General features: G+C 28.5%; 1 protein-coding gene across 1 annotated transcript in view; it reads left to right on the forward strand.

The window, feature by feature from the left end:
• The first annotated feature begins 6,520 nt into the window (after positions 1-6,520).
• The window catches only part of LOC124806588 (protein FAM32A), a 51,230-nt gene continuing 40,250 nt past the window's right edge, over positions 6,521-17,500 (forward strand). The window contains exon 1 of the mRNA XM_065800686.1: positions 6,521-6,640. Coding sequence (XP_065656758.1) covers positions 6,564-6,640 — 77 coding nt within the window. The 5' untranslated portion in view covers positions 6,521-6,563. The remainder of the gene's footprint in view (positions 6,641-17,500) is intronic.

Consider the following 17,500-nt stretch of genomic DNA (forward strand, 5'->3'; position numbering starts at 1 on the left):
TTTGTTTTACAGTAGCATGCAAAAAAAAACACTCAAGAGCACAAACCGACATCTATTTTCGTTCAAGTTTGTACTAGAATGTCAAAAGATTAGTTGAAAAAGCAAAAACAAATGAGTTTTTACTAAATCTTGGCAATCTAATCTAAAATGTTCATTTTTTTTTTTTAATTACGCGCAGACAAAAGTATCCGGACAGTACTCAATTAAAAAAGTTTAAATACTTTTTAAGGCTTTTATTTTTTTAGAAACCGTTATTAAAAGTTTATGTATTTTTTAATTATAAATAATTTTATTTTGAGAAAATGCTGAAAATGAAAAAACAAAAATATACAATTTTAGCTGTCAAAGAAGCGGTAATGTTTAGTGCTTCCAATACCGCTATTACCAGACTTTTTAAGTACCGGTATTGGTTTGGCTCACTACCGGTATTTAAAATATATATAGGCTTGTGATATTGCAGATGCAATCGCCTTTTTACGTGAAACACGAAAGGAAAGGAAATATTCAAAACTTCTAGTCCACAGTGGGACGGAGTGTGCCAAAATACTAAAAAATCAATGTCGGCATTGCACGGTGAAAATTTGTCTTAATGGTGAAGACATGTTCATTAGAGGAAATATCTAGTTAAAAAACGTTAAATATTAATTTTTAGCGTAATTTTATGCGGTTATTTATACGTTAATTTGACATGTGTTTCAAAACGCTATTTTCCATTTTTTATTTATCAACTTACTTACGCTACTATTGTTTTAAATTTATTTTATTGAATTTCATTTTAAAATATCTTATTTTAATTAACGATGTTTTTTTCGCTCAGACTTTTAAAAACAATTAAACTTAAGTGTAATCATTAGTTTTTATCCATCGAAAACAGACAGTTTTCGATATTTTTTTTGCTACTAACCTTTGTTATTAGGTATCAGATAAACTATCCTCCAATATCCTCCGAACATTTGACTATGTAAATCTCATGCTAAATGTATGTAAATAGCCATGCATCATAAATATTTGGCTACTTTTTGTTATAACAAAAAAGATTGGTCTTCGGTTAATGGTCAGTTGATGAGAAATACTGAACATGTAAAAAAATGTTTTGTACATAAAGAATACCTAGAAAATCTTTCATTATTGTTATAATATATAAGTTCTGTAAATATAAATCTAAAAAAGTTATTTTATGACAAATAAATGCTTTGAAAAGCAATATTTTTAATGTTTACATTGATAAATGTTGTTTAAAAGTTTAAAATTTATACTTTAATTGCCGTTAACAAATGTTTATCTAGTCTAGCTTTAAAAGAATTTACTGTCATTACAGAAACCGCTTTTTCAGGTAAAGCATTCCAATGAGGTATCACTCTGTTCGTAAAGAAATTCTCAGGGTTGTTTTTGCAAATTCTCTTTCAAATTTTGTTGAATGACCTCTTAGACTTTGTGAAGAAGCTTTACGAAGCTCTTTATGCCACAATATCTTATTAATCCCAGTTGTTACTTTGAAAAACTCAATAAGATCACCTCTTGTACGTCTTGTTTCTAGAGTTGTGAGACCCCACTTTGCCAATCTTTCAGTATAACTTAGATGTTTTAGTTTAGGTGCTAGCTATGTTGCTCGTCTTTGAATTTTTTCTAGATCATCGATATCGTTTTTATTACCTGGACTCCACACTGGAACTGAGAATTCCATGTGTAGTCTAATTGCCTTACCATTTCAGTGTTAAGATAAGTAAAGCTTTTTCTTATTAAACATAAGATTCTTTGTGTTTTACTTGCAGCTGCTTGAACCTGATGATTCCATTTCATATTGGATGAAACTATTACACCTAAGTCTAATTATTTTGTTGTTGTATTTAGAAGAAAACTTTGATTGTCGTGTTTCATAGTGTAGTTATAGTTAATATTTTTTCTTCCAATGTGCATAACACTGGATTTGCTTATGTTAAAATCCATTAACCATACATTTGACCATTCAGTTAACAAATCAATATCATTTTGCATATTAATTAGATCATTTTATTAACAAATATGATTTTAGTATCATCAGCGTAAAGTTTTGTAATTGAAGAGATACATTGATCATTGATATATAACAGAAAGAGAAGAGGACCCAATACAGAACCCTGTGGCACACCACTATAAACCTCGCACAAATCTGATACAGCTTCACCCATTACCACTCTTTGTTTTCTGTTTTTAAAAAGAATCAATCCAATTTAAAATTTATATTTATAATTACATGTTTATTACTTTATCTATACATTTTATATATAAATACAGCTATTCTAATAAAAAAACTACGAAAATAATTTTGGCACAAAAAATTCGATTTTGTCCCACTGAGCAGTCGCGATAAACAACGCTAGATAACAAAAGACGTCTAAAACAAGTATCACTAAGTATTTTATACGCGTATTTTATCCATAGATAGCGACTAGCTAGCTAGTCGCTAGCTTATCTCCCACCGGGCTCGTTCATCTTGTAATGAGAGTATAAAACCACGCTCGGTTAAGAGTTTAGGATGGAGAAAATAATGAGTTGTTTGATTGAATTTTAATAAAAAAATGTTGTTAAAAATATTAAGTTAAAAATAAAACTTGTCAATTTGAAAGTAAAATTTTGTCTTTCTTCTATTAATGAAGCACTGATTTAAAGTATTTTCATTACGTCACTCGCTTTAATGTTGAACGCATATTTGAGTTTTGCACTAACGTAAATATAAAAAGTTTGAAGTCGTTACAGTTTCTCAACTTTGAAAAAGTTTAAAGTCGTTACAGTTTCTCTATTTTGAATTTTATAAAAACGTCAAGATGATAGATTACACAGGTCAACAAAAAAAATTTTTTTTCTGGTGCAGAGCAAACACTTTGTTTTTTGTATAGCATTTCTCATTTTGATTTCAAATATGCAACTCTTTTTTTACCATCAGGTCAAGTTGTAAAGATATTTAGGTTCAAATCTTAAGTATTTAGGGTAAAGTCCCTAATATCGTCGAAAAAAAAGTTATTCAAAAGTATGTCAACCTGGGTCTCAAAAGAAGCGTAATTTCATAGAGGTTTTAAAAATGTTATTCATTTGTAATAAAAATAAGTATTTTGCGTATTTTTGGTAAATAACATTCTGTTGACTTTTTTTTAAGAGTCTTTAGCATTTTTTCACATAATTTTTTTGTCAATAAATTTTAAGGAAAAATTTTTATGTTTTCTAAAATCTATGAAAATCCGCTTCTTTTGAGACCCAGGTTGACATACTTTTGAATAACTTTTTTTTCGACGATATTAGGGACTTTACCCTAAATACTTAAGATTTGAACCTAAATATCTTTACAACTTGATCTGATGGTAAAAAAAGAGTTACATATTTGAAATCAAAATGAGAAATGCTATACAAAAAACAAATTGTTTGCTCGGCACCAGAAAAAATTGTTTTTTTTGTTGACCTGTGTTATAAATCGTTTTTCATGGTGAAACTTGCCAATGGTATGCGATGTAAAGTTATAGAATTAACAGCAATTAGATACGCTTACTAAAAAAACTTTATGCATTTTAAATTAAAAACTAAAAATCAATATTTCATATATAATAGATGGGATAAGCTTAATATCCGAAAGTTCTGGGTGGTTTTATTTTCTGCGTGATAAAGAAAACCAACTTGCAATGTGTAATAAGTGCAAAAAAGAGACAAAATCAAATCTGTTCTGAATATATCTACAAGAGCTTGTCCAATAGCATTTTTTAATTTCAAAAATTGTTTTAACATACTAATTAGAAAATTCTATCTTGTTTTAGTATCCAGAATAGGTCTAAACTCTTTTTTTAAATCTGATCTACACATGTTTTAAAGAGTATCATTTTTAAGGGGTGATTTTTTACACAACTTAACAATTTTACGAACCTTTAATATAATAATACCATAATGCTCATTATGTTACATTTCCTTATCAACAAAGCTGAAACTTTCCTCATTCCAGCATTCTTCATTTTCATCATCAGGGTCAGAACAAGATTCTTTATTTTCTTTTAGCTCTTCCATAATTAGTTCTTCTCCAGTTGTTTCTGTTGCTGAACCTTTTTTCTTATAAAGAATATCACGTAGCGCAAGATGAATTCCATGGCAATAACAAAGTTGGTGGGTAACTGCCATTTCTCGCCCATTATTTTGATAACTGATGCATCATCAGTAACACACCTAAAGAAATCATTGATCAAATTTAAGCAAAAACCATTTATCTTTTCAATAACAATATTAACTGCTTTTTCTGAAAGGATTGAACTATTTATTCTAATCATTCAAAGACTATAATAAAATTTGTCTGAACAATTTACATTAAGACACAAATACCTTCTATTTCCACCAGAAAACCACTCATTAAGAGAAATTGAAAATTTTTTCCAGTTATTATTATTATTATTTTTTGCTGTAGCTCTTGAGCAATTTTTAATTTTAATGAGCTTTCGTAGTTCATAACAGTTGCCTTTATAGCATGTCGGTCATCGGGAATTTTAAGTCCTTGAGCTTTCCAACCTTTTTTTATATTATTACGATTGGCCAAATTTGCAAAAGAAATACAATCTTCAGATATTTTATTTTAAATTGGTAATATTTATGCATAACAAGTTGTCATTATTATATTCCACACCAATAAATAACATTACAGGTCTATATTAAAGTTGGGTGTTGGGTTGTGGATAAGGTACCCTATCAAAGTTTCATTCTTTTAAATATTTCAATTGTTACTACAATAAGTAAATATATTAATAAAAATAATAATATTATTTGTCTTTTCTGAAAAAATTTTGGTCGGAAAAATTTTATGTTTGCGCTCTAAATGATATAAGAAACTTGAAGTTGATGAATAGAATTTAATTTCGACTGAACTATGTTTGCATTTGTAAAATAATTTCACTTTGTTTTCCAATAAAAAATGCTTCCAAACGTAAAAACGACCTTTTCCAAACGGCATTGTAAATGGCGTTAAGGCTTCTGGAAAAGTAAAAACAGTTGTTTCTTAAAAATTATAGCATTTTAAAGCAAAAAATTAATCAATTAATTGTTTGTTAATTAGTATGGGCACGGGCTCAGTATGTGCTCTGTGGTAGATTATTCCAGTTGACTGAATTATTCCAGTTCTTGAGCTAAAACTTAAAACGAGGATGCGTTTTAAAATTATAGCTGTTAGAAATGTTCCTTCTGAGTCCGAAAGACACAAATAACATTGATTTAGCTTAACACTATTTATAAAAGTAAATAAATTATTTTTAAAGTCACATATATAGTTATACCAGTAATACTATTTATATATGTAGCAATTAATTTTTTAATATTAAAGAAGCGATATGGTAATTCAAAAACCGTGTGGGGATGTAATATTCAAAGCTCAATTACAAAAAAAAAGTTATGTTCTAAGAACTGCATTATTTTGATATTGTAATCTGCAAAGATACACAATAATATCTGCAAAGACATTATTGTATTATATTTAAGAAGTGACAAGTTATTAAACAACTTTTTTATCCACTCAATGCTAACTAACATGTATATATTAATTGATATACATAATTTATGCCAAAAATTATGTACATCAATCAATATATCAATATATAAATATTAGTTATGTAGTAATATATACATATTAGTTACATCTTAGTTATGAAACTTTGTGTAGTCTATATAGACTATGTATTACAACAACACACAAACTGTCGTTTAAATATATATATATATATATATTTATATATATATATATATATATATATATATATATATATATATATATATATATATTTCACATAAATATGTCACATAAATATATATATATATATATATATATATATATATATATATAATAATATTATATATATATATATATATATATATATATATATATATATATATATATATATATATATATCTTTTAAAGTGTAACACTGTAAAAAGTACACACATATATATATAAACATGATACCTTTGCCTTTTTTAATATTTGTAAATGATTCTGGATATATCTTTTCAGTAAGGTAGATAAAAATATTATTAAAATAAGTTTCATCTTTTTTAATTTTAATTTAAATCTAATTTTCTGATTATAATTTGATTTGTAGTTTAGAATGCCCTCACTAGTTAAAAGAAGACAACAAAGTGACATAATTCAACTGTATAAAATTTACTGTTTTAAAATGTATAAAGGTGATGATAAAGTTGAATTTAAAGTAAATAAGTCCTTCAAATATAATTGTACTCATGGCCATAACCTAAAGTATTCTAACCATCAGACTCAGCTGTCATAGTGTGCTTTAAAACCACACTCACTGGTGGCAATGCCAGTTACAGCATAAATTAATACTAATTAATCAATCAACGATTAATTTTAATAAATTGATTAATCGCTAGTCATTTACCACCCCTTTTATTACTAGGGTTGGTAATAATTTTTATTAATTTTAAATAATTGCAAACTAATAATTATTATTGGTTGATAGTTGTTAATTGGTAATTTGTATTGTTGTTGCTTTTATTTTATTAAAAAGTATATGTATGATGTGTTTTAAACAAACTAGATATATAAAATAATGGCTGGTGATCCTTATGAAGGTGTTTCTGGTGGTGGATTGAAGTTAAAAATAGCAGGTGGAAGCAAAGTAATCAAGTAATAGTTTAATTTTGTAATTTTCTGATACATATTTAAAACACTTTTAAATGCAGTGTTATTTTATCATAAAGAACACATTAAGATGCGAGATATTTTTCAAAAATGTTGTTTTTTAAGTAATCATATATATATATATATATATATATATATATATATATATATATATATATATATATATATATATATATATATATATATATATATATATATATATATATATATATATATATATATATATATATATATATATATATAGGATGTGTATCCACTAATTAGTGGTTGCTTGAAGCCTTGTTGGAAGGGAAGATGTTTAAAAAAAATATATATTTTTTAAACATCTTCGCTTCCAACAAGGCTGCAAGCAACCACTAATTAGAGTTGGAAGTTACTGGAAGAAAAAAGATTAAGATTGTAGAGCAAGATAACGATTGACAGATGACAAATTATATGAATCAGGAAAGCAAGATAAATAAAGTAAATTCCAAAGAACTGATGTTCGAGGGAAAAAACTAGAGGAATAAGAGTTTTTGGAGCACTTATTTACAGTCACAGAAAAAAATGAGACTTAATTGAATGATGATTAACACAAGAATGAATTTTAGCAGATGGCACAAAAGACGCTAGGCATTTAGAGCAGTGCCCAATTATAGTATCTGTAGAAAAGAGAAAGAGAAGCAACATTACGACGATGTGATAGTATATATATAGTTTCCAAGAAAGATTAGAAGTAAGAATTAACCCTAGAAGATAAAGGGTAGATGACTCATCTAGTACATTACCGTTCATATATACTCTGTATGTGTATATATATATATATATATGTATATATATATATATATATATATATATATATATATATATATATATATATATATATATACATATATCCACAGGGCCAGCTCATGGGCATTTCTTAGTGTGTGCAAAAAAGTATTTGCTGCCCTAGTTCATAATTAACCCTTAAAAAAAAGGCCAGAGAAAAACAATTGGCTTAAATGAATGAAATTTTCATACTTATGGTGTTGATTGCGCAAAAGTTTCCATAACAGCAGTTAATGAATTTTATACTTTTATATTAAAATATCAATTATTTAAAATGCTCTATTTAAATTTTATTGCACTCTTCTGGCTTTCATTGGAGCAAATCCAAGTCTCATATATAACTAGTTTTTTTTGCTCCCAATAGAAATAATCAAAGGTCTATTCAGATGTTTGATCAGTTTTTCTTGATGTTTGGTCGTCTATACTTTCAAAACTATTCAATAAGTGCTTATCAGAGTCTTGTTTTTCAGCCTGCTGGAAAGTGGCATCTGTTACCCTTATTTTCAGAAATTCTGGAGAGCAATCTCATTCGTCTAACTACTGTCCCATTAGTCTTCTTCCATATAAGCAAGGTTTTTGAATCTTTAATTAACAAACTCTTGATCTTGAATTTTAAATCTAAAACTTTCTGATCATCAATATGGATTTCTTTCTTCTCGTTCTACAGCTGATTTGCTAACAGTAATAACTGATAGGTTTTATCATGCATTAGACAAAGGTGGAGAGGTTAAGGCCATCGCTCTTGACATTTTTCAAGCTTTTGATAAAGTTTGGCATGCTGGTCTTCTCCATAAGCTTTTTTCTTATGGTGTATCTGGTAATATCTCAAAGATTATTGAATCCTTCCTTTCCAATCGTAGTATAAAAGTTGTTCTCGATGGACAGCACTCTTCTTCTTATTCTGTAACTTCAGGGGTTCCTCAAGGTTCTATCCTTAGCCCTATACTCTTTTTTATTTACATTAACGATCTTCCAGATTTCTAACATCTAAAGTGGCATTGTTTGCTGATGATACTACCATTTATTCTAATCATGATAAGAAGCCAAACTCTCTGATTGCTTGGAGGGGGCATTTGAGCTTGAAAAAGATCTCACTTCTGCTACGGCATGGGACTCACAGTGGGAGGTGAACTTTAATTCAGATAAAACCCAATTTTTTTCAGCCAATCGTTATCGCAATAATTCAGATCTTCCTATATATGAATGGTAATGTACTCGATTAGTCATCTACTCTTCATCTTCTAGGATTAACTCCTACTCTGATCTTTCTTGGAAACCATATATCAAATCTGTTGCAAAATTAGCATCTGCTAAGGTTGCATCTCTTTATCGAGCTCGACACTTTCTTACTCCGGATTCTATTCTCTATCTCTATAAATCTCAAATTTGGTCTTGTATGGAATGCTGTTGCCATATCTGGGACAGATCTTCTAATGATGCCCTTTTTCATTTAGACAAGGTGCAAAAAAACATTGTAAACACAGTTAGACCTGCTTATGCAACCAACCTCCAACCATTATCACATTTTCGCAATGTTGCTTCTCTTTTCTACAGATACTATAATGGGCACTGCTCTAAAGAGGTAGCATCACCAAATTAAGTCTAATTGTAAGGGGATATCAAAAATGCCATATTGGATTTTAATACTTCAATGGATATTTTGATATTGAAGTTTTAAAATCCAGGATTTCCTCCCTAGCAACACGAGCCACTAACTGTATAGTTTTGTTTTGAATATTTTTGCTATAGTAACACGTTTTGTTTGGATTATCCTCTGTTTTGGAAACATAATATTCCATAGTTGGGTCAAATTCTGCTATCAGTTCAACTATTATTAGAAAATTTCCATTGTTTTCTTCATAGGGTTTATCAGATGGTTCTCTAAATGTCATGTATTGTGGTGCCATCATAATGATTATGGAAATTATCCTTTTTAGAGCATTGATCAATTTTATTCAAAACATGCTACTCTGTTAAGCAATCAACAGTTTATGAACTTCAAAGTCTTTTTTTTAACTCAATTTTTTTTTAACTTAATCCTTCAGATTTCAATAGGATCAGGATTATTTTTATGTCTCGTTAAGTTTTGTGATAAATGCCTCCAGTCAGCAGATCCTGTTTTTGCAAGGGAGAAATCTGTATTGTTGAATAGATTACAACAAAAACAAAGTATTTTCTTGAATTTTTTTGAGTAAATTTGCCATGATTTAGGATGACTTTCACAGTTCAAAATTCTTCGGAAAAAAAAAAAAAGAATTGCAAGTTGAATGGCTCTCACAATTTCTTGGGTAGCTGTTTAATTGACTGTTTACAGAACCTTTCATAAGTACTTCTTGAATATTATAGTTTGTGAGAGGCCAATCAGAAATTTCTTCCCATGCACAAAAAGAAAGCAAGCTAGTTGCATTCACAGGAAGAGTGTTTTGAAGAAACTTACCATTGATGGCTCTTCTGTTTCACTCTATTTTTTATTTTGTTAAATTTTTTAACTCCTATCTCAACTTCATTTTCCTTGATTTTGTTCGAATTCATTTCATATGGCAAAGTATTTTGTTTCAAAATCATTGCTGACTATAAGCAGGCTTGGTTGGGAAGCGGGAGCGATCGCTCTCAATTACTGACCACGGAAATAATATTTAGTTGCGAAAAACTGGCCAGGTTTTGTAGTCGTTTTGAGAATATTCAAGTTTATGTATGTCCAAAAAAAAATTTTTTGTTTTACAGACATACATGGAAACATATAAAAATTTGAATGTTCTCAAAATTCTTGGTGCAGAAGAATAAAAAGAATATTCGCGAACACTAAAAACCCGCCAAATCTACCAACAAACAAATTCTATTGGTTCAAAAAATACGCTCACTAAGCGAAATAAAGTTCTTGAGTTTTCTGTTGAATTGTTTTAAAAATTGTATTATTCGAAATTTGTTGTGTATATATATTTCTAGCAATAATTGTTATAAGGATATCAAACAAACTATTACTTTAATACTATGGCTCATTCTCGGAGCCACATCAGCAAAGCCGTAAACAGCCGTAAATCTTTAAAACTAATATTATTTGTTAACAAATAATATTAGTTTTAAAGATTTACGGCTGTTTCCTTTATATTTAATAACTTTCTATATACATATATATATATATATATATATATATATATATATATATATATATATATATATATATATATATATATATATATATATATATGTATATAAAGTTTTGAAGTTCTTAGATTTTGGTTTACTAGGTCTAAATATTTTTGCTTCGGTTGTCATTCTTACATACTCGTTATACTTAAGGTTACTTTTTGCTGTTTTAAATACTAATTAAAATTAAAAAGCCCACTCACTAAACATCATCAGCGATATTTTGAATCAGTTCCGCTTCCTCATAAAGTATTTTTAACTTTTTTAGTTGATTTCTATCTAATTAATTTAATTTCTACAGTAACTCAATGATTTAGTTATTTGATTTGTTCATCTAAGAAGAATTGCTTCAAATGTGTTAAAATTTTCATGCGAAACATAAAATTGTTATTAAAAAAATTAACTTTTTTATTTATAAAATATTTTAACTTAAATAAAACTAAAGCTAGCGTTAGTTTTATTAGAATCTTGTTAGACTTTTTGGGGCTGGGGGCTATTTTTATATTGGAGGCCCTTTTATGTGCCAGAGCGTAAAAATGATAAAAAAAAAAGTCTTTTGACTATTTCGGGGCCCGTAACATTCTTGGGCCCGCGGCTATAGCCCCCTTTAATCCCAACCATCCTTAATCCAGCACTGGAAATAAGGCACGAGTATATAAATAAAAATTATATTAAACTCTTTAATAAATAAAATAACATTTGTTTCCTTATTAAGCAATCGTAAGATAATACTTTATATAAAAAATGTTGCCTAATTTTATAAAAAAAAAAAAAATGAAAAAGAGCGATGTTTCGAAAATATTTGTACTAAACATAATTTATTTTGCTTTAATTTTTTTTGCATTAGAAGTTATTTTCTTTTTCTAGTTTTTTTTTTTTTGTAATTGTCTCTCATCGGTCCAATTAATCTTTTTTGCGCTTTTTTTTTGTTTTTTGAAATGTTCTCAAAACGACTAAAAAATCTAAATATCATTTTTAATAACTAAATATTATTCCCGTGGTCAGTTATGGAGAGCGATCGCTCCCGCTTCCCGACCAAGCCTGTATAAAGTGTTTTTAAACTCAAAAAAATATCTAGTTTAGCCTGGTTTTTATCACGTCCATGCTATTTTTTTAGCTGTTTTAGATGATACTGAAAAACAGACAAAATTAAGCAAAAAAGAATTCAGGAATTTTCTATTTTATAAGACACTTTTTAAGAAAATTGCCCATAAAATTTAAATATTGAAATATCGATGTAATTTTGAACATATATAAATAATGGTCAAATATTATTGGAATGAAGTATTTTTTTTTGCAATTATTTATTTACTGTTGATCTTAAAATTTGCCGCCCCTCCAAATTCGCCCCCTGTGCGCATTGCACTCTTTGCACACGCAACCGTAGGCACTGTATATATATGTATATATATATATATATATATATATATATATATATATATATATATATATATATATATATATATATATATATATATATATATATATATATATAGATCTATAGTTTGTTGGCTTCGGGAAGAGCGGAAGGAAAAAAGTGATTCTTACGCCAACACATATGTCACTTTTAATTACTTTTGACTTTCGTCCAACATTTTCGTGTTGGACGAAAGTCAAAACCATTAATTTAATTACAAATTAATTGTTATATAAAAAAACCACAAAAACGCAAATTTAGTTGACCAGAATGTTTTTAAAAACATTCTGAATGTTTTTAAAACATTCTGAATGTTTTTAAAACATTCTGAATGTTTTTAACAATATAAACAATGTTTTTATTTTTATTTTTTTCAATATAATGTTTTTATTTTTATTTTTTTAATAAAATGTTTTTATTTTTATTTTTTTTACTGTAAATCATGCGCGGAGTGTTGCTACATCGACTATCTTATAGCCTGACTCGCAAGGGAGTGCTGCATCGACTGACAAATAGCCTGACTCTCAAGGGAGTGCTGCTACATCGACTGACAAATAGCCTGACCCACAAGGGAGTGCTGCTACATCGACTGAGGGTTTGGTTGGGGCAGGCAGTCTATCATTATTAAAAAAAAAAAATTCCAGTCTTGCATTTTAATTTTTACTTTTTGTCAACAAAATATGGAAAAAACTTTCGGACAACATCTAAGGGTTCTATATATATATATATATATATATATATATATATATATATATATATATATATATATATATATATATATATATATATATATATATATATATATATATATATAGTTCTATAGTTTGTTGGCTTTAGGAAGAGCGGAAGGAAAAAAGTGATTCTTACGCCAACACATACGTCACTTTTAATTACTTTTGACTTTCGTCCAACATTTCCGTGTTGGACGAAAGTAAAAACCATTAATTTAATTACAAATTAATCGTTTTTTAAAAAAACCACAAAAACGCAAATTTAATTGACCAGAATGTTTTTAAAAACATTCTGAATGTTTTTATAACATTTTGAATGTTTTTAACAATATAAACAATGTTTTTATTTTTATTTTTTTTAATAAAATGTTTTTATTTTTATTTTTTTTAATAAAATGTTTTTATTTTTATTTTTTTTACTGTAAATCATGCGCGGAGTGTTGCTACATCGACTATCTTATAGCCTTACTCGCAAGGGAGTACTGCTACATCGACTGACAAATAGCCTGACTCGCAAGGGAGTGCTGCTACATCGACTGACAAATAGCCTGACTCGCAAGGGAGTGCTGCTACATCGACTGACAAATAGCCTGACCCGCAAGGGAGTGCTGCTACATCGACTGAGGGTTTGGTTGGGGCAGGCAGTCTATCATTATTAAAAAAAAAAAATTCCGGTCTTGCATTTTAATTTTTACTTTTTGTCAACAAAATATCGAAAAAACTTTCGGACAACATCTAAGGGTTCTATATATATATATATATATATATATATATATATATATATATATATATATATATATATATATATATATATATATATATATATATATATATATATATATATATATATATATATTAGGGTGTCCCAGCCGCCTCTTATATTCTAAAGAAGATCTGTTCATATTCTTAAAACTTTCTATTAGTTCTCACAAAAAGTTTTTAAAAAGTATGTCATGCTGGGTCTCCAAAGAAGTGAAATTATATAAAAATTTCAAAAATAACAATCATATTATAAAAAAATTATTATTTAAGTTTTTTTTTGGAATTATTATTATAAAAGTACACTTCTTTCATTTTTAGTTATAAAAGGTCTTTTTTCTGCAATAACCTCTGAAATAATATTTTTTTAATAAAATGATTATTATTTTTGAAATTTTTTTTTTTTATAATATTAGGGACATGGTAAGTGTTCAAGGTTCTATTGCTCCCCTAATTCCAATAAAATTATGAAAAAATTTAACCGAGTTGCTTGTGAGAACCAATTAAGATGCATATATATATATATATATATATATATATATATATATATATATATATATATATATATATATATATATAACCCTCGGAATTAGGAAAAATGAGGTCAGCAATAATTTGCCAACCTCAATCTTTTTGAGGTCGGGATCAGGTCGGCAAAAATTTTTTGATACAAAGATCTGACCATAAAACATAGAAATGAGGTCGGCAATTTTTTGCCAACCTCAAACACTTTTAGGTCATCAGTTAGGTCGCCAAATGCTGACCCTAATTCTTAGGGTTGTATATACATTTGATAGCACGCTCACTGTACTGGTTGCGTCGGGCGTTGTCAATTGGAGATATGCATGTTTTCCATTGGTTTTGCAAGCTTCTGAGACATTTTGAATAGTCATTCAGCAATGTAGATAGTTCATCAAAATCTTCAGCGCAAAACAATTGACTGCGAAATCAGTGGTAGACTCGTGAGTAGAATTTTTACGCAGCTTGTTATGGGTTTCAGGCATCAGAATAAACGTAAGAAGAGCTAGAATGGTTCGAGAGTTCCAGCATGTATTGCTGATGTTTCGGATTACTCATTTGGGAATCTCATTCATCTCAGTGTGGTGACAGATGACACAAGTGAGATGGTAAAGAAACTTTATATAATCTCTCAAGCCGCCTGTTATTCTCATTTTTACCGTTGCTGAAGGCTCATTTCAATTTATCATAGTTGCACTTCAAATCCTTTACAAAGAAGTATTCAATGTTTGGTGATTTAGTCAATCCATTGAGCTCATCATACTTGATAATGCGAAGAATGCAATCCACATGGTTTTGTAAACTCATGAACTTGGGTTTGTGTTAACCTTTCTCCTCAAACATTTGGTGTTGCCAAACAAAAACGCCTGTCTTCTTGCCATTATTTACAGTTGTTGTATCATTAAAATGACTTCATAATGCGTTAGAGGAATTCAGTCTACAGGTTGAATTCCTCTAACGCATAGTGAGTTTCTTCTACAATTCTTCGAGCTTTCCCATTTTTCAATTTAAGCGCAGGGGCTGGGATTTCAATGCCCTCACCAGAAAACTGGTGGCACACCTTTGCTGCTCTGTGGGAAGACAGCTTCGAGATTGTAACAAGGTGTCTTGCAATGCGTGTTAGTTTATACTTCCTTTTGCTCGTTGATGTTGCAATTTCGTCATCTTAAGAAGTGTATTTGTATGAGTTGGAGTCCATACTACTTTCAAACTAATCAGGAGGCACTGAGCTGGTAACTTTCACAGTTATCAAAGTAACATTGTTCACCAATGTCGCTTTGATTACCATCTTTCGCTTGGATGGGTGGATGTTCTTGGCACTAGCAGGTTTGCCTGTGAAATAACTAACCTGGCCTTTGCACTTAATTTGCAGTTTATACAGGTTCTCGTTCTCTTTTCAAAACAGTTCATTCAATGCACTGAAGTTTTGTTTCCTTCTGCAGCGCTTGTAGTCTTTCAAAAGTTTTGATAATTTTGCACAAATGACTTGATCAGATACATGTGGAAAGCTCAATGCTCCATAGGGCTTAAAGCTCAACAAAAAGCTGGCGCATGCGACTCCTTTTACTCAAGGATGCTTCGTAAATTGCCACTTTGTCTCTCTATGATGGCTATTGAAACTAGATTAAATTCTTTATTCAAGTTTCTTACTTCTTCTTAGTGTTAAAAGAGTTTTTTTAAATGACATGTCACATTCTACTCACCAACTTAAACAGAAAAGGCCTAAACGTAAATATTAAACACTTAACAAATTAAAGAAACTGTTGCTGAGTTTTCATATATTTTATTTAAAAACAAGCAGTTTAAAGACGCTAATTAAATATTATATGCACAGTTATATGTTTGTATATAAAGCACAAATATCAATGTAGCTCACCAAATAATACAAGATCTCTTTCAATTAGGCAATAATAGTGTTGACACTAAATTAAGCTAATTTAAACTTAACTATTTGCTTTGAACACCTCACTTATATATCAGTTTATACCACACTGCAAAACAGTTAAACAAAATTTTACAACTCTGCAGGAGCTTCTCGAAAGCATGTTATACAATATTCTGGAAAATTCCAAACAATTCTCTCGGGGCAGTACTGCAATATTTTTTAGGGAGGTTCGTTTTTGTAAAATAAAGAAATTTAGAGTAAAAAATAAATATTTTGCTAGTTTTTTATAACCAAATTTGCGTGAAACAAAGACCACCTAGTACAAAAAAGGGGGGTCGATTGCACCCAATGACTCCCCCAGGGTACGAGCCTGTCTCTATAATAATATGTAGTATCTAAATTATTTTACAAGTTGGTTTAATGGCTTATATATAAATATTATTGAAACAAATATATATTACGCTAAAATGGTCTATATTATATTTCAATTTGGTTTGTGCGTGACCTTTTTTAATATTTTATTGGAATATAGGTCATTTTAGTCAATAATAAGCAAAAGTTCATCTATTCCTGTTACAGGAAATGATTTTTAGAAATAAAAGTTTTAAAGTCATCACCCTAATATATATATATATATATATATATATATATATATATATATATATATATATATATATATATATATATATATATATATATATATATATATATATATATATATATATATATATATATATATGTATATATATAGAACTCTTATATGTTGTCCGAAAGTTTTTTCCATATTTTGTTGACAAAAAGTAAAAATTAAAATACAAGACCGGAATTTTTTTTTTTAATTAATTGATAGACTGCCTGCCCCAACCAAACCCTCAGTCGATGTAGCAGCACTCCCTTGCTGGTCAGGCTAAAAGATAGTAGATGTAGCAGCACTCCATTGCGAGTCAGACTATTTGTCAGTCGATATAGCAGCACTCACTTGTGAGTCAGGCTTTTTGTCAGTCGATGTAGCAGCACTCCCTTGCGAGTCAGGCTATTAGATAGTCGATGTAGCAACACTCCGCGCATGATTTACAGTAAAAAAAAAATAAATAAAAACATTCTATTAAAAAAATTAAAAATAAAAACATTTTATTAAAAAAAATAAAAATAAAAATATTGTTTATATTGTTAAAAACATTCAGAATGTTTTCAAAAACAATCTAGTCAATTAAATTTTCGTTTTTGTGGTTTTTTTAAAAAACGATTAGTTTGTAATTAAATTAATGGTTTTGTCTTTCGTTCAACACGCAAATGTTGGACGAAAGTCAAAAGTAATTAAAAGTGATGTATGTGTTGGCGTAAAAATCACTTTTTTCCTTCCGTGCTTCATAAATGCAACAAACTATAGAACTATATATATATGTATAAATATACATTTATATATATATATATATATATATATATATATATATATATATATATATATATATATATATATAATGACTTGAAAAACAACATTTTTGAAAAATGTCTGCAGCTCGCATCTTAATGTGTTCTTTATGATAAAATAACACTGAATTTGAAAGTGTTTTTAA

This window comes from Hydra vulgaris, chromosome 07 (genome assembly GCF_038396675.1).
Source record: "Hydra vulgaris chromosome 07, alternate assembly HydraT2T_AEP".
NCBI lineage: Eukaryota > Metazoa > Cnidaria > Hydrozoa > Anthoathecata > Hydridae > Hydra > Hydra vulgaris.